Source organism: Thamnophis elegans, chromosome 6 (genome assembly GCF_009769535.1).
Source record: "Thamnophis elegans isolate rThaEle1 chromosome 6, rThaEle1.pri, whole genome shotgun sequence".
Classification (NCBI taxonomy): Eukaryota; Metazoa; Chordata; class Lepidosauria; order Squamata; family Colubridae; genus Thamnophis; species Thamnophis elegans.
In genome coordinates this window covers 21,376,965-21,401,123 of record NC_045546.1, presented here as the reverse complement: position 1 = coordinate 21,401,123, position 24,159 = coordinate 21,376,965, and the positions used below count along the sequence as shown (strand labels likewise).

At 37.6% G+C, this 24,159-nt stretch overlaps 1 protein-coding gene across 4 annotated transcripts in view; it reads left to right on the top strand.

Moving 5' to 3' along the window:
• SPATA13 (spermatogenesis associated 13) overlaps positions 1-24,159 on the top strand; it is a 95,766-nt gene that overhangs the window by 37,546 nt on the left and 34,061 nt on the right. For 2 of the 4 annotated variants that reach the window (XM_032220035.1, XM_032220034.1), the window contains exons 2-4: positions 623-865; positions 4,409-6,196; positions 21,995-22,351. In XM_032220035.1, the coding sequence (XP_032075926.1) occupies positions 749-865; positions 4,409-6,196; positions 21,995-22,351 (2,262 nt within the window). In that variant the 5' untranslated portion in view covers positions 623-748. Of the gene's footprint in view, positions 1-622; positions 866-4,408; positions 6,197-18,520; positions 19,453-21,994; positions 22,352-24,159 lie in introns of those variants that run through there. The other 2 variants (XM_032220036.1, XM_032220037.1) reach the window with 2 other exon arrangements.

Genomic DNA, 24,159 nt, shown 5'->3' with positions numbered 1-24,159 from the left:
AGGTCTTGTCTGCTGCTATGTAATGTCAATTTTAAAAGGAGGGAAATAGGGAATATAAGGGAAATGGTACTAGTTTAGGATGAAGTTAATTGAAACAAAACATTCCCAAGAGTGTTTATGGTGTGTGTATAAAAGGTTGCTTATGACAACATGTTTTTGTATTTAACTAGAAATTAAAAGAATATTGAGGCACTTAATAGTTGCTTGAATTAGCAAATATTCCACATGGGATGTTAATAATATATTGCTTTTTTTATGTGGATAGGTGCTAGATGTCTCTTTCCCCCCTTTTCCTCTTCAATGTTGATTTGAATTCTAGATTTCACTGCATTGATTCCATTTGTTATTTTGACAGTAGAATGTATAGCTTTCACAAATCTCAAGGATGTCCTTACAAGTGAAGGCTTAAAGGTGAATAAAGTAGTTTCTGGTCCTGCAGATATTTCCCCACTTTAATGGGTTGCTAAGAGAGCTTTTCTTTTCTAAATTAACTGAGGAAGTGTTTACAAGAATGGCTTCCACTGAGTATTAGCAGATACTCTAGGTAGGACTAGGTGATTAGTTTTAGAAGGACCTTGATAAAAATGTGCATGACTTGTATTTTGGTTTCTGCTTTTCTCAGGGAATTCTAAAGAGCAGGTAAAGAGGTGGGATTGAAGCACGAGACTGATACAAATGCAAGCAGGAAATATCATTTTGAATGAGTTCAGATCTTTCGGAGCAAATGAATTGCATCCTAGGTTAATGGATGAACTGGCAGACGAGTTGGCCAAATTCCAAAGGAATATTATCTTTAAGAAATCTTAAGAGAACCTGTGCATATCAGATGACTGGAGGACAGATGTTGTCCCTCTCTACAAAAGAGGTAAACAAAGATTCAGGAAACCATAGATTAGTGAATCTGACCTGGATTCCTGGAAAGATTCTAAAACAGATCATGAAAAAAAATGATTTGCAATCTCTTTAAAAATAATGAGATAATTATAAAAAAAATAGCACATTGTTAAGAACTAATCTTGGAGGACTAACTTCGTGACATTTTTTATTTGTTAAACTTCTTAATAAAGTGTGGGAATGCTATAGACTTCATACATCTTGCGTTTAGATGTGATAATTATAAAAAAATAGCACGTTGTTAAGAACTAATCTTGGAGGACTAACTTTGTGACATTTTTTTATCGGTTAAACTTCTTAATAACGTGTGCGAATGCTATAGATTTCATATATCTTGTGTTTAGGAAACATAACCATAACATGTTTTTCCCAAGTAATTTAAATTAGAGATTATAGTTTAAAAGAGTAAAAACTATACAAACTACAAAAACATAAAAGGAAAAGGAAGAATATAGCATGAAAAAGAAAGTAGAAGAAACTTTATCTCTAGTCCCAACGAGTACACACAATTAAAGAAAATCTATTGCTATCTCTTAAATTAAATTATATATACTTTTCAGTTCATATCTCATCTTAGCCAAAAAGAACATCCATCGTTGTCATGAATTCCTTATTAGCAAATGTCCAGTAAGAGTTGTAGGTATAACTATCTTAATCTCTTGATTGACCAAGCCAACCTTGTATTCCTTTCTTAAACTTTTAAAAAGCACAATTCTTCACCTCTTCAGGTAGAATCTTGCATCTTGATTTCTTGTCATCTTTTTTAATCCCTCACCCACCCACCCAATCTTTCCAAACGTTAGCAGGGCTCTTTTGTACATCTTGTAAGAGAAATTCATCCGTTTTTGTCACTTTTCAAAAAACCCTTCAAAACTTTAACAGATCTGTTTTGTATGTCCAGCCAAAAAAAGGGGGAGGGAGCGGGAAATCCATCTCTCTTTTCTGGTTTGATAGTTGTATATCTTCTTTAGGCATCAGGGATCAAGGGGCTTAGAGCATTTGGACGGGACAGTGAGTCCAGAATGGAGCAGTGCAAACAATTTTGAAGGCTTCTCGGGTGGCACATGTAACACCACTGTTACATGAGCTATCCTAGCCGCTGATCTGCTTCCGGGTGTCATTCAGGCTGTGGGTCATTATCTTTAAATACCCTGAAAGAGAAGCTGTTGGCTGGAGGTGGCTAGTGTAGTTACAGAAAGGCCACTACCTCCCCAAACCTGTTCTCTTTTTTAGTTTGTTTTAATCTTTTGCAGTACTGTGAGCTATACAGAATTCATAGGTCAGCATATATTCTCCCCTTACTAGAGAAATTGCCAGAGAGGGCAGACAATTTTTATGTAGGTTTCTCCTCCTCAAACCCGTCTACCACACATGCAGTGGCAAAATTCTGTGTTGCTGCAATGTCCATAATAAAACAATTGGTTACAGAATTATAGCTGTCAACTTGTACCAATTGTTTGGAGATATCTCTAATAATTTTTTTTTGAAACATTATATTTACTCGCATGCTTATCGGCTTTTCACCCAGGTAAACTAGTGAGTGACCCTAATAGTTTGAGAACATGTATTTTCTTCACAGGGATGTTATTATCCACTATTAATGTCAGTATCTATACTCTTCAGTATTTTCTTTCATTACTTGAAGAGGTTGAGGAAATGCTTGTCAAATGTTCAGATGACATAATGCTAAAAGGGAGAGTTAATAATTTAGAGGAAATATAAAATTCAAAATGATCTGGATAGGTTGGAGAAATGGGCTCAGAGAAAAGCAAAAGATGTTTTATTTAAGGAAAGAAAAGTAAAAGTTCTCAGGTGCAGGATAGCTGATACCTGGTGTGTTAATGGTATGATGTTTTTGGAATATCGGTGGATTACAAACTGAGGCAGCATTGTCAAAAAGGCAAATCAAAATGTAGATTGCATCCGAAGAACTATTTTCAAAGCACGAGAAATAATTGTTCCATTTTATTCTGCCTTGGTCAGACCTGACATCCTCTGCGAGCTCTAGTTCCATATTATGTCTCACTTAGAAAACAGTTCAGATAAATTGGGACAGGCAATGAACATAAAGGGGTCTAGAAACTGAGTTCTATCAAGAGCTGGTTATGTTTAGCCTTCAGAAATGGCAATTGAAGGGAATATTCTTCAAACACCTGATTGAAGATTGTGGGTCAAGATTGTCATACAGAAGATTAATACATTCTATCTCGTTCCAGAATGCAGGGCAGAAAATAATGGATTTAAGTTGCAGGAAGGCAGATTCTGATTGAATAGTATGGGGTTTGACAATGGAATTATTTATCCAATTTGTCTTTCATGAGAGATACGTTCATCCAAATGCTAGACAGCCATCTACTGGGGTGCTTTAATTTCGATTTCTGCCCTCAGTATGTAATTCAACTCAATGGTTTAGACCAGGGGTGTCAAACTCCTTTTCTGGCCCATGGGGTGCTTAGCTCTGGCTTGCAGGGCTACCATGGAAACAGCAAAGGACCAGCCCATGGTGCCTCTGCCAGCAAAAACACAGTTCAGGGGGGCCTCACGCAGCCCTCGCAAGCTCTATTTTCACTGGCAGAGGGTTGCAGGAGGCTGTTACAGCAGAAAACGGAGCTCAGAAGCCTGTTTTTGCTGGCAGAGCACTCGAGCCACCATAGGAAACCCCAACATGAGTGATGTCAAGCTGGCCATGCCCACTCTGTCCACACCCCCTTCCCCCTAGGTCAAACACAATCTGATGTGGCCGTCAATGAAATCGAATTTGACCACCCTGGTTTAGATGATCCTTTCCATTTCTATGATTCTATTCTTTTAGGTGGAGTTCATAATTGTGTTAAGCCACTACGGTTTGGTTTGTGGTTAGCATGATTCAATAATGAATCAAAATGATTTGTAAACCACAGGCTATAGCTTAATATGTGTGAATTTAATCAGTTGTGAGTTATTAAAATGGCCAGATTTCCACAATGTGATTTCAGGTAGTTTTCTAGGATTGGGGGTAAGAGCTTATGAGACCAGCTTACTTACCAAAAGCTTCATTCATATCCCCAGTCTTAAAATGTCCATTCCTAGTCACACAAAATCAGTTGAAAATTACATTGCTTGGAGGACTGATTTGTAACTCCAACTATTTACAAGGTGTCCAAACTGTATGGCTTACTTAGTGTGATGCCTCAAATTCAAACTGTATGACGTGCTTATTATGATGTTTCAATCAGTAACATATCTGAACCAATGGAAGCTTAAAATAGATTCTGATAAAGTTATATGGTTGGTAGATTGACTTTCTATGGCTGAAAGGATTAATGTTAGAAATAAAGGCCTGTTAACAGCATCTAAGTCAGCAGAGTAAGTAACATCTGATAATCATTTAGTAACAAGATTACTGTAATATCATTTAAAGAATTTTCTCAGCTATACTATAGAACCCTTCAAACCTTTTCTATCATGCACAGAATCTCTCTCTCCTTCTGACTTGAGAAAAATCCTAAATGCTGACTTTGTTTTCTTGGTGCAGGCAGTGCAGACTACTGGAGAGCCCGATTCACCGAAAATATGTATGAACAAGGAGCTTGAAAGATGCACAGTTGAACAAAGGCTTCAGCATGAAGAAGATGCAGATCAAACAGTCATGAGCCATGACTCCTGTTCTCGTACAAAAACTGAAAACATGACCGCTTGGCAGAATGGCTTGGGAAATGCCACCTCTGTTATCTGTATAGTAATGGATAATAAAGAATCAGGGAGCAGTACTACCTCTTTATGTCATCATGGGGGGATCAGCACAAATAACAAAAACGGAAATAACAATCAGGACGATAAAACCAGTCCTTCCAAAATAATGCATTTTTTCCCCACTCCCCGCAAGAGGTCCAGCTCCAACGTAGAGCGCCCTCGTTCAGTTATACTTATGGGAAACTCGTCAACATGGAATGCTTTGTCTTCCCTTAGAAAAATGGGATCTTTCAAGAAGTTAAAATCATCAGTTCTCCAAGGAATCCCAGCCAAAGAAGATCCAGATAGCTTAAAGGATAGCCTGTCAGAGAACAAAACCAAGAAGTATATTCCAAATAATACAATTGGGAGAGTTCAGACAAATAGATATTCTTATTCAGGGCCTTTAAATGACAGTGCCACAGATAACACAGTGGTTTCTGATAATTCTGATGGAGAGGAAGATTCCTTCCTGAGGAACACACATCGATCACGCAGTATCAGGCGTGCTTATGCAACTGGGCGTATAAATTTATTAGATGGTGATCAAACCCAGGGCCCACAGAGCAATACCAAAATAGGATCCCCTGCATTGCAGGAATCCCAGATTTGTGAAATTGTAGGGAAAGATCCAGAATGTCCCAAAGTGATCTACAGGAGGAGCAAAAGCAGCGATAACCTGAATTTTCTCAAAAAGAGCTCGTTCAAAAGGAAGTCGACCTCAAACCTCACCGACCTCAAAGCTGTAAACGAAAAGCATTTGCCACCAAGAACCACGAGTATGTCGTCAACTGACTCAGACAAAACCAACAGGAACTCGGAGCGGAAATCAAAACGTTGGAAGAGTCCAATTAGAGCGAAGGATTTTGACAGAGTTTTGAAACTTGTCAGCAACGTAACTGATGGTGCTTTGAAGAAGGACTGTCCTAGGACTGATATTTCTTCCCCCGGTGAACAGAACCAAAAGACAAGACCAAACAGCAGGCTCCATGAGGACTATTCCCGCAGGGTTTCCAGCAGCACTGAGAATGAGAGGCGGAAGTGCCTGCCATCCCGGCGTCACCCAGCTTCAGCTCCTTCCAGGTACACCATCCAGTGCTCTGAGGATGACTCCACTGGATCACCATTTGCATTAAGTGTTGATGCTACAGGCCATAGGATGTCTTCCTGTGAACTTTCAGACTTGGTTTGTTCTCCACCTCCACTTCAAACCCCAGGATCAATTCCTGATGAAGTTTTCCATGAAGATTTTGATGGGTCAAAAAACCCCAGCTCATTTACATATAGCACTGAGCCCCCCGACCATCCTGCTAGACCAACCGTCCCCAAGCCTCAGAGTCTTAATGCTGAAAGCATCAAGTGCAACATGGATGTCCATTGTCCAGACCGGTACAGTACCCTGTCGCTCAGCTCAGTGGAAAGTGAGGGAAGAGGGGAGGGGTCGTCTGCCAAGTTGGGGAAGAGTCCTGTTTGCTTCCAGGATTCTGTGCAAGCCGTCTACTATGACGATACAAATGAAGACAGTGGCATCAGCAGCCATTCTCAGCTGAGTCTCAACTTGGCTATGAGTGCTGATGAAAAGAAGGAAGAGGTAAGAAGGAAAGTAAGCACTTTTTAAAACAATCAGTAATGTTTTATATGGTTGTCCTGTGGCTCAGCTGTCTTGTGCTTATCTATATTTTACTTTTGGTAAAATGCTTTCCTTTATTTATGCAGCAATAAATCCCCCTGGATAGAACGTTAAAAAAACGAAAGTAGCACCAATTTATTTTGCTTCCCTATACACACGAATAACAACAGTTCTAGCAGAAAGGTTGCTTATGGACTTTTTCAAGGACGGCTTTGTTGCATAAGGTTAGAAGCTTGGGGCAGGATCAAGACCAAGATTGCTGGATTCTTGACAGAAAACATTTAGTGTAAATTACATGTCTATGTTGGTGGTAGTAAACTGGTAACTGATCTGGCAACCAGTCCCAAACCTATTAAGCTTATAAATGCATAATGTATATGTGAATATCAATGCAGCATCTATGGCATCTATTGTGTTTCAATGGCAATATATGTTGGTAAATGATTTGAATATGCTTTGGTTAGAAGTAAGGATACCATTATTTTCTGTCCCCAATTTATAAAGTATCATCCGGGATATAATGCAATTATTATGATTTTTGAAAATGGTTTGTTTTTTCCTTACATTTTTCTATTTCTTCTCAGCAGCCCTAATCTATAAAAGCGTCAAGTAACTCATAATCATTAAAATGTTCAACATTTTAAGAGACGTGTTGGGGCGGTGGTTAGAATGCAGTATTGCAGGCTAATTCTGCCGACTGCCAGCAGTTCAATTCTCACCGGCTCAAGGTTCTCAGCCTTCCATCTTTCTGAGGTCGATAAAATAAGGATCCAGATAGTTGGGAGAAATATGCTGACTCTGTAAAACCTCTTAGAGAGGGTTACAAAGCACTATGAAGCAGTATATAAGTCTAAGGGCTTTTGCTATTGCCATTTTGTATTAGTAAGAAATGTGCTGTGGTTACTGTTTTTGGATGCATCCTAAGAACATAAGCAATGTGTCCTGTTGGATTGGATTCCTGGCCATCTAATCCAGCAGTCTCTTCTCACAGAAGCCACCCAACTGCCGGGGAACCCCTTAGTCTCTCAGCAGGTGGCCTTCAGAGACAGTCACACTGCCATCAAGGCTGATAGTCATGGATTCCCATGATTTCCATGAACTGATCCAACCCTTTCTTGAACAGCCAAGCAAATCTCATGGTAGTGAATTCCAAAGTTAAAATACATGTGGTGTAAAAAGTATTTTCTTTGGCCTGTCCTGATGCTTCCAGGATTCAATTTCATTTGGTGACCTCTAGGTCTAACATTTGGAGAAGGAGAAAATAGCTTCTCCTTGTTCACTTTATCCACACTGCCTTTATATACCTCAGTGGTGTCTCTTCTTCTTCTTTTTTTAGACTAAAAAGACCCAAATATTGCAGCCTTTCCTCATAGGGAAACTGCTTCACCACCTCTTATCATTTTAGTTGTCCTTCTTGCAACCTTAACTATGCCATTATATATTTTAATACCTAGTCTTGTATGTATCATTTCAGCATTCATTTTGATTTTTTAAAATGCACATCTCTGTTCCTTGTGACTTTACAGAATGGCTTGAATTTTGCCTAATTAAAGTTCAGAGCCTGTGGTTGCCCAAGATTTTTTTTACTGGAAAAGGCTTCAGTACCCTGTTAAAAGCATTTTGCCCTTGTCCTCCAATTACCATCTACAAGGTCTTGCCTTTTCTATGTTCTTGTAAAGTTTGAAAGTTGAAACCGGAGAGTAGAACTATGCTAAATACGAGAAGTGTGTGGAAGAACAGGAAAAGGAAACTGGGTTAACAACTTGTGGCTTTTAACTTAACTCTTCTTTTTTATTTTGCTTCCTGTTTCTTAACTACCATTCTTAACTTGCAACATACACTGACAGTTATGTTTCAGAAAACTTTTAAAAGTTTCCATACAAACGGGCATTTTTCCTTTCTTCCTTTCTTTCTTTTGTTCTTCTCTCTCTCTCTCTCTCTCTCTCTCTCTCTCTCTCTCTTTCCATGATTATAATAAAAATACAGATTTCATAAAGTTCTCTACTGAATTTAACAGTTCCATTACATGATGCAGTAAAGTGTACTGGAAGAGAATTATATAAACTCTTTTCTTCCTCCTGTTTGTAGCTACTTCACTGACTATGTGGTGCCACATTTTAGATATCATCCTATCTTGGTTATTTAGAGCAGTTACCTATAACTGTGTCAAGACTCTGCAAGTTTATTCTAAAATGTTTGATGTTGATACGTGAAAAATTATCTAGCTTTGACTTGTCACATCTGATTTGTTCATTTATTTTTATCCCACTTTTATTACTTTTTATAAATCACTCAAAGTGGTAAACATCCTTCTCCTATTTTTCCCACAACGACAATCTATTGAGGTGCGTTGAGCTGAGAGAATATAACTAGCCGCAAATCACCCAGCTGGCTTTCATGTCAATTTCTAACTCTAACTACCCCCACTATTAACTCTGAACTGATAAACCAAAGACAGTAATACAGACTTTATTTCCATAGTTGGGGTCCCATTGTATGAAAGATCAGACCACAGAATAATGAAAAGTTAATTGGTAACTTTTTAGTACTGAACCTGTTTTATATACATTTATCTCTGATTCCGATGCCTGTACTTTGGAATAAACTTGAGCAGACTGATAGAGATATATCAATCAGATCAGTGGTGTGTTCCTCTCCCTGTTGCTACCAGTATGCTGCGCACCGGGCCAGGCATCCTGTGCGTGCATGCGCACTTCACCACCCCTGTGACACCCAGCTGCTTGTTGGAGGTTGTGTAGGCACCACAGGCTGTGCGCACGTGCGCAATTGGCTGGTTACCTTAAAAACAGGTATGGAATATGGGTGGATGAGTGGGCCAAATGAGCCACCATACCAGTATGGTGGCCGCTGCTCACGGCTACTACCGATACGCCCGTATAAGGCTGTACTGGCCAGAACCCACCACTGAATCAGATGGAATATTTATTTGACATAGCAAAATGGTAGAAGTTGCACTTTGCATTAGAACCTCCTGGGTCAGAATACCTGCTTTATACTGCAGAAGGATATAATTTTCCAACATCCAGGTAAAAGGATGCAAAGTATGGGATTTCGGAAAATTCAGTGTTTAGCCGCTAAATCAATAATAGAACAATAGAATAAAGCTTTTTAGATGACAGTGTTTTGTGTTTAATACCGTTGTTACTGATTTAATGGAGAAGCCATAGATGGAGTGAATCTTTCTCCACAGGGACTAAAAAATTGAAATGAGAGCTGAAGGGTTTTGTATTCCTAGTTCTGAAGCAAAATTCAAATGTTAACCTATAACATTTAATTATGTAGTCTTAATCGACTACTATGAACCCAGAACACTTAATGTTGATGTAGTAAAATCAGCACATTCATAATCAGTCAATCTATAAATCCAAATTTTTCATGAAGCAGATGGAAAATTAAAGCCCTCCTTTAATTTTATTATTTAACTTCCTTTAAAGGGAAAACTGTCCCTGTTGCCTTGGGGAATCATTCTATTTGTATTCTCAACATGCCCCCTAGTGGTGTGCATAGAAACGTGACAGATTCAAATTTTGAACCGTTAAGATACTCTGACATTTAAACCTTTTAATTATCCAGAAAATCCCCTTAAGCATAGCGTACGGCTCAGTTACTGTTCTTGAGAGTTCTGTGTTCCTGCAGAAGTTTGCAATTCCCATTAGATTTACAGAATACTTTAATAAGGACGTCAAAAGAACAAATAGATATAATATATCATATTAGATGTAAATAATTACAGCTGATGACCTAGAAACCAGGAGACTGTGAGTTCCAGTCCCACCTTAGGCATAAAGAACAGGATGGGTGACTTTGGGCCACCCATTTTCTCGTAGACTAGTTCACCACACGAGGTCATTGTTGTGGGAGAAATAGGGGAAAGAAGCATTAGGACTGTTTGCAGCCTTGAGTTATTAATAAAGTAACTCCGTAATAAAGCTGGACTAAAATCTAGTACTAAATGAATAAATCAACATCTATACATGTTGATTCCTTATAACAATGTATACGGTAAGCCAGTATTATTGTTGCAGCATGCTGGTTTGTTTGAGGCTTGCCAAATGCTAATGATGAATGACAAAAGCAGTGTTTCGCTGCCAGCTCCTCCCCGTTTAGGGACCAGGCCAGCTTATGACCCATGTCGAAAAAGCAGATATTTGCCACTATTGCGCAGGCAGAAAAAGCAGGGCTTGTGTTACAATGCTGTTTTCATCATTCTGTCCCCTCCACCTCCTGCAAATGCTGATTTGATAACCCAGGCTCATGATTAATAAACATAACAAAGTTTAATTTATAGACAAATATAATCAAGCGATGGTAGGCAAGATTCACCCAGGCGCTACAATATAATTAGGTCTGTAATGAAGCCCGTGACCTTTATTATCTAAACAATTGAGCAAATGCATTAATCATTATCCATAACAAGGATGCGGAAGCCAACTTAGATTCCCTCTCTGTCAGCTGCTGCAGAAGGACAGCAATAGAGCTGAGTTCACAAGGTGCAGTTGCATCATCTAGATTTCACACCATTTTTAAAGTAGATAATAAGCCTAATTATCACTCAACTCTTTTTTTATTTTTTGTGGCTTCGAATCAGCCTTGTCTCTTGGTGACTATAACGTTTCATTTGAGAAACTGAGAGGCAGTTTGATGTAGTGGTTAAGATGCTTGCTTAGAAACCCGGAGACTGTGTTCTAGTCCTTTCTTGGGCGTGAAGCCAGTTAGATGTGCGGGGAGGGGGAATAGAAGAGTGTTAATATTTTGTTGCCTTACCTTGCCTTGAAATACAGCAGCATGCATAATCGAATAATAATAATCTGTGTTTATAATATGGTATTTTAAAGTTGCAGATTGTAGCATGGAAGAAACTACCTTAACTTTCTAGTCCTGAATTTCTCTGTGCCCAATGGACTGAAGTTGGATCAAATATACTGCATTTTTCTACAAACCATTTCTGAAAACAAGCCACAATAGCATGTCTGCTGAGAGCAGTGTGCATAAGCCAGGACATGACTACCATAGAATACTGGATGTCCTGAGACAGAGGTTCCTAGAGGTTTGGGACTTATGGTTCCCATAATTCCCAGCCACTGGGTTGCAGAGCAATGGAATTAATAATTGTCAGATTGAAGAAGGCTGACTTTAAGATATGCCAACAGTAAGCAAAGCTTATGTTATTCTCTTACCCCAATCTGTTCTGGATCTACCTGCTGAGTATGCAGAATTGCAGTCCATTATATAGCACTGCTCATAAACTGTGCTTGGAGAGAGTATTTCTGCAGGAAGAAAAATCAAAATCACATTTAGGGCAAAACACAAACTCTTGTTTATCCTCTACTGGTCCTTTTCCATGTGAATATCCCTACAGCAGAAATTACATACCTAAACAGGATTCCATTTTAAAGTTAATCTCCATATCTATTTATTTATTTGCATCATGCCTGTTTATTTTTACAAACAGCTCAAGGCGTTGAACATAACCAACATCCTTTCCTCCTCTTACTTTCCCCACAACAATAACCCTGTAAAATGAGTTGGGGCTGAGGGAGAGCGAGTGGCCCAAAGCTACCTAACTGCTTTCATGGCTAAGGCAGGACTAGAACTCAACATCTTAAGCTTTCTAGCCTGGTGTCTTAACCATTAGACCATGGGTGTCAAACGTGCTGCGTCATGTTGCCGTTCTGTGGTGTTTCATGTTGTTTTTCCATTTGCGGAGCTGGGGTGGGTGTGGCCTGCGTGTAACGCATCCGGCTTGCAGGCTGCCTGTTTGACATCCTGCATTAGACCAAACTGACAATTTCCATTTTGGGGGATAGGACAAGCAGATTGGATTGTTCTAATTTGCTATTTGGTTTCAAAAAACATGTACAGTAGACCCATCATTGTTTTCCCCCACCCCATTCCAACTTTCAGGATATTGTTTTTCTGAATGTACAGTATTGTGCAAACGTTTTAGGCAGGTGTGAAAAAATGCTGTAAACAAAGAATGCTTTCAGACATAAATAATGATTATTTGTTTTTGTCAATTTTCAAAATGCAAAGTGAGCGAACAAAAGTAAAATCGAAATCAAATCAAATCAATATTTGGTGTGACCACCCTTTGCTTTCAAAACAGCATCAATTCCCATAGGTACACTTGCACAAAGTCAGGGATTTTGCAGGATTATAGTCAGGTGTATGATCAACTAATTATACCAAACAGGTGCTAATGATCATCAATGTCACACGTAGGTTGAAACCCAGTCATGAACTGAAGCAGAAACAGCTGTGTAGGAGGCTTAAAACTGGGTGAGGAACAGCCGAACTCTGCTACCAAGGTGAGGTTGTGAAAGACAGTTTCATGTCATGGCAAGATTGTGCACAGCAACAAGACACAAGGTAGTTATACTGCATCAACAAGGTCTCTCCCAGACAAAGATTTCAAAGCAGACTGGGGTTTCAAGATGTGGTGTTCAAGCTTCTTTGAAGAAGCACAAAGAAACGGGCAATGTTGAGGATTGTAGACGCAGTGGTCGGCCAAGGGAAACTTAGTGCAGCAGATGAAAGAGACATCAAGCTTATTTCCCTTCGAAATCGGAAAATGTCCAGCAGTGCCATCAGCTCAGAACTGGCAGAAACTAGTGGGACCCAGGTACACCCACCTACTGTCCGGAGAAGTCTGGCCAGAAATGGTCTTCATGGAAGAGTTGCAGCCAAAAAGCCATACCTCCGACGTGGGAACAAGGCCAAGCGACTAAAGTATGCACGAAAACTTAGGAACTGGGGTGCAGAAAAATGGCAGCAGGTGCTCTGGACTGATGAGTCAAAATTTGAAATATTTGGCTGTAGCAGAAGGCAGTTAGTTCGTGGAAGGGCTGGAGAGCGGTACAATAATGAGTGTCTGCAGACAACAGTGAAGTATGGTGGAGGTTCCTTGAACGTTTGGGGCTGCATTTCTGCAAATGGAGTTGGAGATTTGGTCAGAAGTAATGGTGTTCTCAATGCTGAGAAATACAGGCAGATACTTATCCATCATGCAATAACATCAGGGAGGCGTATGATTGGCCCCAAATTTATTCTTCAGTGGGACAACGACCCCAAGCATACAGCCAAAGTCATTAAGAACTATCTTCAGAGGGCGGGTCTTGACGTCGCAATGACACGACATGCAATCTTGGGGCTCCAGGATTGCTGTCGATATCTCTGTTTCTGGACGGTCCTTTTGGACCTAAACTGTTCTGAAGGAACAGTGATAGAGAAGAGCATGTCCTGCTGATCTCAGGGGCATCGCAAAGCCCCTGATTGATCCCGGAGAAAGCTCTTTTTTCCAGCTACAAGAGAAGCAGCCAAAATGGCTGCAGAAGGTTGGGACAAGCCTCTAAAACAGAAGTAGTACAGGAGGGGTGTCGAATTGGTGAGAAAAAAATTATTATTAGAGAAGGGAAAACCCAATGAATTGGAATTTAAAATAAAATTGAAGACAGAAGAAAATAAGCAGAGAATTAACTCTGGTTTAAGAAGACCGTGTTATCTTTTCTACCTTAACTTTGTTTTCTATGGATGGACTCTTTACAAATGCCTCTTACTTTTAAACTGGTCTCTTTTTTTTTCCTTCTTACTCTATACTTTCTCCATTTTTTGTATTCGTGGATTAAAAGCTTCTTCTCTCATAAGGCTTGGACTGAGCGTAATTTTTACACTGTTTTCCCTCTCTTGGACAGAGGCAGAAACAGATGGAAAAGAGGTAACACTGCCATCTAATGGCTAGAGGCTTGGCAATATCTGATAAAGCTATAAGCTTTGTTTACTGAAAGGATCAGTGGAAAATGTTTTGTTGATGCAGGTGTTCCTTTGAAGGAAAGAGAAAGCTTCGATTTGAAAAACTCCACTGAATTTGTTTGACCTAAAAAGTGTCGGCTGTTTTGGCAGTGTTTATAACCTGGAAAATTGCACAACATGAAGAAGAAAAGGTACTAACTTTGCAAAGAATTTTCTTAGAAATTCAAAAAGTTTTAATAATTACAGAGAGAATTGAAAAGAGACTTGAAATTATAGATCAAAATACAGAAAGTACAGGGACAGCGATGAAGTTTGAGAATGGCTGAAAAAAATAACAGACACACATGAAAGTGATGAGAAAATTGTTGACACTGACAACAAACAGAGTGGAGGGAAATGACAAGTGTGAAATATGGAAAGGAGAAATTGATGAACTGGAACTTCATTTCAGATGTCAGAAGATAGATGAAGAAAGGAGAGAAAATTTGGCACAAATAATGAGAGTAATCTCGGCAGAAGCACTAATGATAACAAAAGTTAAGCTGATAAAAAGAGCAGATAGAGGGTTTTGAATTCTTATAAGACATGCAATGAACAACAAGTTCTTAAAGAGAAATCCACATAAGACTTATCAAGAAAACACTTTGACTTTACAAATGGCGAGAGATATTGGACTACACTATCTCTGGAAGGATACAGGATGATGAAATGAAATGTCACAATACATTTTAGTTAAATGTAGTTAAATTTTGAGTGCTATGTAGAACGTAATAACAGCTATAGTCAAATAAATGATTAATAATGATAACAAAGCATGTATATATACTAGATTGATAATATGAAATTTTATACAATACTGTAAGTGAGGATATGGAAATGATGTTGAAAAGCCTTTTTATAAAAGTTAAACAATTTTATATAGAATAGAATATACAGATGTAATATCATTGGATGATTTCAGGATGATGTAATAAAATGTCATAATATAAATTTTCTTTAAATTTAATATGCCTTATGTTGAAAGGATGTAATAATAGCTAGGCTTAATGGATGTTTAATAATTATAACAATTTGTATACATGTATGTTAGAGTGATGATACTAATAATGGGGAAAAACATGGAATTGGAAATTATTAGAGAATGTTATCAATGCTAAAATGATTGAATGACTTAGAAGAGGAGGAAGCATAATAATAATGTACTATGCAAAGATATCTTGATTGTCAATATGTGAATTTTGATAAAATTCAAGTGAGGTCTACGGAAAGGACACAGAAAGACTTTGTAACCAATCGACACACTGAATGTAATTGAAGAGGTTTTAATGTTATATGTGTTGTGTGTTTGTCTGAAAATAAATTTTTTATTTAAAAAAAAAAGAACTATCTTCAGCGTAAAAAAGAGCAAGAAGTATTGGAAGTGATGGCATGGCCACCACAGAGCCCTGATCTCAACATCATCGAGTGTATCTGGGATTACATGAAGAGACAGAAGGATGTGAGAAAGCCTACATCCACAGAAGATCCGTGGTTCTCCAAGATGTTTGGAACAATCTACCAGCTAAGTTCCTTCAAAAACCGTGTGCAAGTGTACCTAGAAGAATTGCTGCAAAGGGTGATCACACCAAATATTGATTTGATTTAGATTTTTCTTTTGTTCGCTCACTTTGCATTTTGGAAATTCACAAAAAAACCCAATCATTATTTATATTTCTGAAAGCATTCTTTGTTTACGGCATTTTTTCACACCAGTATTTAACTTTTGCACAGTACTGTATCTCTCAGTAACTATGATTACCAGAAATTTCCAAAATCTAAAACTCAACCTTGCGTTTTCTAACTGTTGGGATTTCAACTTTCACTAAACACTCAAGATTAACTAATAATTATGGTATAATAATTACAGTGACAAATTAGTCACAAAATTAACCTAAAAGAAATTGATTGCCTCAGTTTTGGACTGGTTAAGATAGGTCATAAGTGTTTCTCAACACGCCCTCCTAAAGATATAATAAAACTACAATTCGTAGCTAGTTGCTTCAACTGGTTAGGATTTTTTAGAATTACACTAGTTGGTAGTTGATATTAATGTTTAACATGTCTTTAATTTATACAAATATATTTTTTTAAAAATCAAGTAAAAATTACATGTGTATGCAGCTATTTCCCATAGACTTTAAGATAAGGGATCATAGATAAAGGTAAGGTAAAGGTTCCCCTTACACATATGTGCTAGTTGTTCCTGACTCTAGGGGGCAGTGCTTGTCTCCATTTCAAAGCTGAAGAGCCAGTGCTGTCCAAAGACGTCTCCGTGCTCATGTGGCCGCTATGACTAAATGGCGAAGGCGCATGGAACACTGTTACCTTCCCCCAAAGGTGGTCCCTATTTTTCTACTTGCATTTTTACATGCTTTCAAACTGGTAGGTTGGCAGAAGCTGTGACAAGTACTGGGAGCTCACTCTGTTATGTGGAACTAGGGATTTGAACCATCAAAACTGCCAACCTTTCTGATCGACAAGCTCAGTATCTTAGCCACTGAGCCACCATGTCCCTGCTAGGGATCATATTCCCAAATATATCAGATTTTACTATTTAGGTTGGTAAGAAGAAAAGTAGCTTTGAATGAATTAGTAAATGAAGATTTACATGGCTAATATGAACTTGTTTGCCAGTTGTCCCAGAAGTATTTTGTTAGGAGCAGATAAGAGATCCCTGTTCTTGTTGCAAATACTTCAAGCCATCTGGAATATGGGAGGCAAGGCCATTGCTGCACCCCAGATTACAAATATTTCTATGAATTATTTGTTTCCATCAAGTGAAAATGAAACATTAAAGGCATTAATTTGACCATTCCTTTCTGGTCTCAGGAGACAAAAGAAGTAATCAGAGAAAAGGGAAGGCGGGAGGAATCTATATTTGGATTTTTAATGATAGCAATGTCTTATCCCTTCTCCAGTTTGAATGCTAAGAACTTTGCATTCCTTGGCACAATCATCACCCAAGAAAAAGGGATGAAATGTGCAGAGGAATGAAACAAGAAGGGAACTATGAAAGAGCTAACTTGAATGGTAGAACCCACTGAAATGACAGGAGATGGAGAAGAAATGAGAAGCCAAATGCAGGCTATTCATTACTCTGAGGGTTACTTGGAAACAGACTAACAAACATAGAGTTTATGGTAAGCTATGAAAAACAATGATGGATTTTCTCATAGTTCCAAGAGTTGTGGATTTTTTTAAATATTATCTTCAAAGATTATGGTAGTACATAAGATCTGGAGTATCTAGCCATAGTCACCTGAAGAAGATATGGGTTATTTCTTAGAAGAGAACCTTGAAATGCTTTTAATTTGGCTCAAGTTTGACTATCGCTTATTAGTAAAACAGCTGAAAATGGAAAAGGATTAAGTTTTGATACCTTGGAAACAACTTTCTGAATCTGAAGCTCAAAGAACCAGGTTTCAAAAGCTTGTCAAGATAAAGGCCAAATGACACTGTTTAATAAGTTTGCATTAAAATTTGTCTTAAGGTTGATTTGTGCAAGATATTGATGGTTGATTTGGTGGCTTACTGGAAACAGAAACATCTTTTAATTTTGTTAATAAAAGATTGTATTAAATGCAGTTGAGCTGCATTTAAATATAAAAATATTTTGATATAGCTACAAACCCGTGTTGCTTTAATTAGCTTTTAATCAGCATTTGCAGCTGGTTGTTTAATTATAACAATTAACAAGTTATTTAGGTTATAGATTGGAAATGATATCTTGTTTTGCAACTGTCTATTCAGTAGCTGCAGAGAAATTGGTGTAGATAAGATACATGGGTAATTTTATCCTTCTATTTTGGATGTGGAAAAAAATCTTAACAAATGGAAAACTGATCAGTTGCCCGTTTATATGATCTCAGGGTGTAATTTATTTTATTATTAATTACATTTTTATGTCACCCATCTTCCTTATATGGCAACTCTGGGTGACGTACAGATTATAAAAAGACAAATAGAAAAATAATTAAAATATAAAAACTACACAAATTAAAAATGTAAAACTATTAAAAACCACAGGTCTAAGAGACAGGCAGCATGAGGAGGAGGTCTTCTTATCCCATCAACCACCTCCAGCAGTGAGTGCCCTCCTCAGGGCACCAAACTAGCCAGAAAAGTCAGGTTTTAACCCTTCTTGAACGCCTAAAGCAGCGGCCCCCAACTTTTTGGGCACCAGGGACAGTGTCTGTGTGGAGAGGTTTTTCCACATACCAGAGAGGAGATGGTTTTGAGTTGTCTGCATCCCACAAATGGGGTTTCGCTTGTTTGTGAAGCCCGGTTACTGGCATGCCACAAATCCACAGACTAGGGTTTGGGGAGCCCTGACCTAAAGAATGGGAGCAGTTTGGGAAGCAGAATTGCTTAATCAGTCTCAACATTCATAGCGAAGATAAGAAATGTTATAGTCTATGTGAACCAGAGGTGGGTTGCTCCCGGTTCAGCCCGGTTCGGCCGAACCGGTAGTGGTATTTTTGTCTGGGTCGCAGAACCGGAAGCAACCCAGGCTTGCCACGCCCCGAACCGGTTCCCTCACTGCTGCTGATGTCATCGCCATGTTGTTTTTTAGTGACTGCGTATGCGCAGTTCACTATAAATTGTTCTGCGCATGCGTGAAGAACAATTTACATTGAATAGAGCATGCAGGTGCAGCGTTGCGTACCATGTTGCAAACCAGTAGTAAAACTAACAGAAACCCACTACTAGTCTGAACATGTACTTATATACAATGGACAACCAAGATGTGTTTTAACAGCTAAGGTTTCCAGCCATTGTGGAGATTCTGAGAACTGTACTTCCAACAACAATGACACATAAACAGAAATATTGTTCAGTATAGATTGAATATGGATTTGTCTGAAATGGTATGCAGTTTCCTGCCTGAACAGGAGATTGGACTAGAAGATCTCCAAGGTCTCTTCCAACTCTGATGTTCTGTTATTCTGAATAGAATATATTATGCTTTAAATCTAACTCTTTTTGGAATGATAATAATGCATTGTGTTAGTAATTTAAATGAGATAAAACATTTAAAGCAACTTAATAAACAGACTTCATTTGGGCTTCTGCATAGAGAATGCAGAACAAGCTGTACCTTTACTGTTATTTGGTCAGAATATAGCTGGTTGTAATCTTTCCAATTGTTCTCCAAGTTTTATTGCTTACAGTAGGGCAATAATGTATTAGCACATAAAAGAGGACATAAAAGTGACACGTCTTTCCCCAGTTTAAAGGTACAAGGTCATGGAGATGACCATATTAAACAGTGAGTTGTGTTACAAGGTGTGCTCTTTTCTACTCAGTTCATTTTAAAACGGAGTGAAAATTACAAAAGGATGACTTTAACCAATATCTTAATGTCTCACTGTCTATGTGGGTCTCCAGTGCCTCTGTCCAATACTAAGGTATGCTCTTGGGAAAGGTTTTATTTCTGATTTGCTTGTCCTTGTCTGGTGTATAATTTCAAGTGTTTAACTGGTGTGACCTAGTATAACTATTTTTAACTGCAGTGGTGTTATGCTGTTTTCAATCAGATAACCATTGGCATTTAGAAGAAAAACATTCTGAATGTTACTGTATTGTTTTGTAAATATTAATTGCTGCCAACTGTTGGGAGGGAGAGGGTAGACCATTGAAAAGTTATGTTTAAATTGTTAATACTGAACTACATAACTGGAACTGGTTCTAAACGGCACTGTAGAGTTGTGGAACCTCTTCTGTAGAAGAGGTTAGAACTGGCAGGAACCCACCCCTAGTTGGAAGGGACCTTGGAGGTCATTTAGTCCAGGAGACCTGTACTAGGGATTCGAACCGCCAAACTGCTGACCTTTCTGATCGATATTATATTAATAATATGATTAATAATTAATAATATGATGCATTATGTCTTGAAATGCTAGCAGAGGCTGATATTAGCAAATGAGTCGGGAGTATAGAAGATTACCAAAATTTAGTGTTTTCTAATTGGAATGTTTATTATCTGCTGCAATCTGAGTCCTTCGAAATGATTGAAAGCAGTTCTCAAGAATAGTAGCTAGTGAATTATGGGAGCTATAGCCCCATAATACTTGGAAGGTATCAGATTGGAAGTGACAGTTTGGACTACTAATAGGGTTCCTACTTTCTTAGTCCAAATGTTGCTCAAACATTTTTTATTTCAGTTAGTTTAAGCAAGACTCAGATCAATGGATCATTAGACAGCATGGAAGTTTCTTGTCCTCTTCTCATATCTTCATTGTGATGACAACTTGCTGCCTATTTCAAGTAAGGGGAAATTATAATTATGTGCATAGTCACTTTGCCCCATTGTTAGTGACCTTTGGCCCTTGGAAAGTATCACCAAGCTATTGAAGAGACATGTTGCCTCAAGCCAACTTTCTCTAGCCAGATGCTTCTAGACAAATGTTTCTCAACCTTGGCAACTTGAAGATGTCCGGACTTCAACTCCCAGAATTCCCCAGCCAGCATTCGCTGGCTGGGGAATTCTGGGAGTTGAAGTCCGGACATCTTCAAGTTGCCAAGGTTGAGAAACACTGTTCTAGACTATGTTAGTTCTCTTGGATCTCCCAGCTGGCATGGTGGGCTTAGGCCAGCTGGAGAATTGTGAAAATAGAAATTCAACATATCTGGAGGATAATCGGTTAAGGAAGAGTACTGGAGATTTTGTTCAAAGGAAGGCATGTTCTTTTAAGTATAGATATTGTTAGAATCTTTTTGAGCTAATTGTTTCTATTCATTCCCATCAGATAAGGTTCAAAATCATCTGCCAAATATAAAGATAGTATTTAGTTTCATAAATTGCACTGTGTGTATATGGAGGGAGTGGATAAGAATGGCCTGCTTATTTTCCATTAAGTGTATTATGTAAATTCAAGACTTATACTTCATATATTATGACTTGCTCAGCAAACATGGATAAAAGAAAATGTGTTATCATGATGAATAAGCCCAATATCTTCTGCAAATTAATTGGAAAAGTAGCTAGGAAAATGAATTTAGCTATATCCATGTGTCTTCCCTTAATTAAATCTTTGTGTTTAATGGAACTCACAACCTAGTAAGAAGGTTGCAGAGTGAAGCATACAGTTCGCATTTGGTAACAGTAGTTTTAAAAGGAAAATGAGATAACAAGTCATTAATGCATCTTGGCTTTTTTCCAGAGTAATTTGAAATAATCATAGCCATTTATTTCATGTCAAACAATGACCCATAGCTTCCCTATTATTCAATATTAATGTCCCTCAGTTAAGAGGAAATGGTTGGTGATACTGTATAACCATTGCGTTTTGCAACAAGGCATGTTATAATGTCATTGCACAAATAAGTAAAATATGTAGTTTCTCTAAGTACATTTTAATGCGGAAATCCATAAGTCATGTTCTTATACACATACCATCATTTCTCTTTCATGATTTCTCTTGAGGACACCTTTGAGTGCCACAGTTATAATCCCACAGTCAATCTGCTCTTTGTAAGAGTTATAATCGTAACACACAGGAAATCACAGATCTGAAAACCCTACCCTATGCTTTGATTCCATGCTGCTAGAAACTACTAGATAAATATCTCTTTTTAAAAAATTGAATGTATGTATTTTGGTAAAAATTCCTAACAAAAGAAAAATGTCTGAATTTGCCATTGGCTTTTTTTAAATTCATGTTTTACCACAGTCTATCACATTTGCTATTAGATATGGTTGATTGTATATGTATAACCTCATTAAATGGCTTATTTTGTTGCTGGGGGAGGGGCTATTGATTTTTTATTTATTTTTTTATGTCACCTGGAGTCACTAAGAGTGAATTGGGCGGCCATGTAAATTTTGTTAAATAAATGGAAATGGAAGTGGAAATTGCATGGTACATAGACCCTGCTTAGAACAGCATAAATCCTTATATGATTTTAAAGTATTTCTGGTTTATTTGACTTGTTCACCTTTGAAAAAAGGTTGTTACTGATGATCACTGGAAGAAGTTTCCATTTCAAGATGAAGAAAGAACAGATGCTCAAAAAGTCCCAACCAGAAGATGGGGTTCTGGAAAAAGATCTCGGCCTCGACCCCTCTCAGATTATGGCCAGTTGGCAATTAGAAGTTCTTCCATTCCAGAAGATTCTGTCGCTATGGATTCCCAGGAAATGGACTCTCTGGAGAATGACAGTGAGACCAAGCCTCCCCCTGTAAAATCTGGGACTTGTGCAGTAGCCAATCCAAAAGCCTACAGAAGACGACCCATCTCTGTCATTGGTGCAATCAGTTACTATGAAAATAATCAAACGGAAGAAATAACTGATCTCCTTGCACAAGTAAGAAATAAAATTCACTCACTGAAAAAACTCAAATCAAAAGATCATCCTTCTTTTCTTCCCTGTAACCTTCAAATTAGAACGTAGTGGACGCTCCTATTCCTTCTTTCTGCTTCTTCCAAATCATCACTGCATATTTATTCTTCTAAACGCATGATATCAGATTAATTAATACTTTTATATAGATAATTCTTGCTCTAGAATTGTACACTATACTATACTAACCTTTCCGCATGGAATGTTGATGCTTCTATTTGAGGTTTTAAGGTATTTCTGTTTTACTGTGCACCTCTTCGTTCTGTAATAAAACAGTACTGATTATATTGCATTATAAGAAAAGTAAGATGATATTTCAGAGCATAGAGACATTTATGAATAATAATCAGGGCATTTACATAACCAATTTAATGCAGATTGACAAAAGATGCTCCATGATCCATGATGACTCATGAATCTGGCCTAGATGGTTAGAATATGATGTATCTTCTTAGTTACAAAAGTTTAAAAGCATAATCAATCTTTGTTATTATTTCAATGGTATCTTAATGTATAATTATTGAAAATCAAAGACCTTGTTATGTGCATAATATGATCATCTAATGGAATATATATGTATTCTTCTTGGTATTAAGCAAGAATTGCTGTGTGATCCTATCTATGTCTACTCTTTATTTTTTATCTTTTATTCCAAAAGAAAAACCAAAGCAGGCAGCCATCATTATCATAAAATCCCTTTGAGAAAATCACAGTAATCTGATATATCATGATCCTAGGTTGTAGGACTAGTTTGTTGGAGTTCATTCATCTAATGTGATTATGATAGTATAAGCAATAAATAACATAGAAATATGAAGGGGCTATTGATTTTTTTAAAAACAAACTGAAGATACAAATCAAGTTAGAATATTGGAAGTTATACTTCATTGTGATACAGTTGCAAGAAGGGTTTTTACTTAACTCTATTGATTTTGGCCATGCTTGCATGGCATGACGCATAGTTTAAACAACACTTTATTTGCAAATGTTCTCACGAGCTTACAACCTGACAATTGCATAACTATAAGATACCTGCTGGGCTATCTCAACGGCATATATGCAGAGAAATAGAAATACAGTATCACTCTTAATTCTTTAAGGTTGATTAAACCATCACAGGTGGGTGATTTGCAGCTGTGCTACTCACAAGGAAGAACATCTAGGCACGTTCACAATTAAAATGTAATTGTCTATAGGAATTGTTCAAACATGATCCTTGGCTCAGTTATATGAAACACAAGTTATAAAGAAATGAATCTGAAAAGTATTGACTTAATTCATATTTTCAACCTTCAATATTTTTTTTAAAAAGTGTATGTTTATATTTTTAGACATATAGCCCACCCTTAAATGTTGCTTGTGTAGTAGCAAGACGTAACCAATTTTTTTTTTGCAGATGTAACCAAAAAACAGGGAAACGATTTTTTCTTAACAAAATAGACTCATTTCAGTTCACTCAGAATTCAAATTGTGAATGGATGCATACAATTATTTGTGATACAAAGTGAAATAGTGGTGTTCATGTAAATAAAACTATATTTTAAAATAAGACTCACTGAACTCAATAGAAGTTGAGTAGGTCCAGCATTATCTATAGGTTCCTGATAGAAATACCTTGTTTACAAATTTTCTCTGTTTTTGCTTTGGAATATTTGCAAAGACTGTTTTTTATTTCAAGGTAAATATGGAAGTTTTGAAAAAAAATCCTTGAATTATTTACTTTAATATTAATTTCCTTTAAAGGCAGCTTGTTGTGGTAAAAATGTAACAGT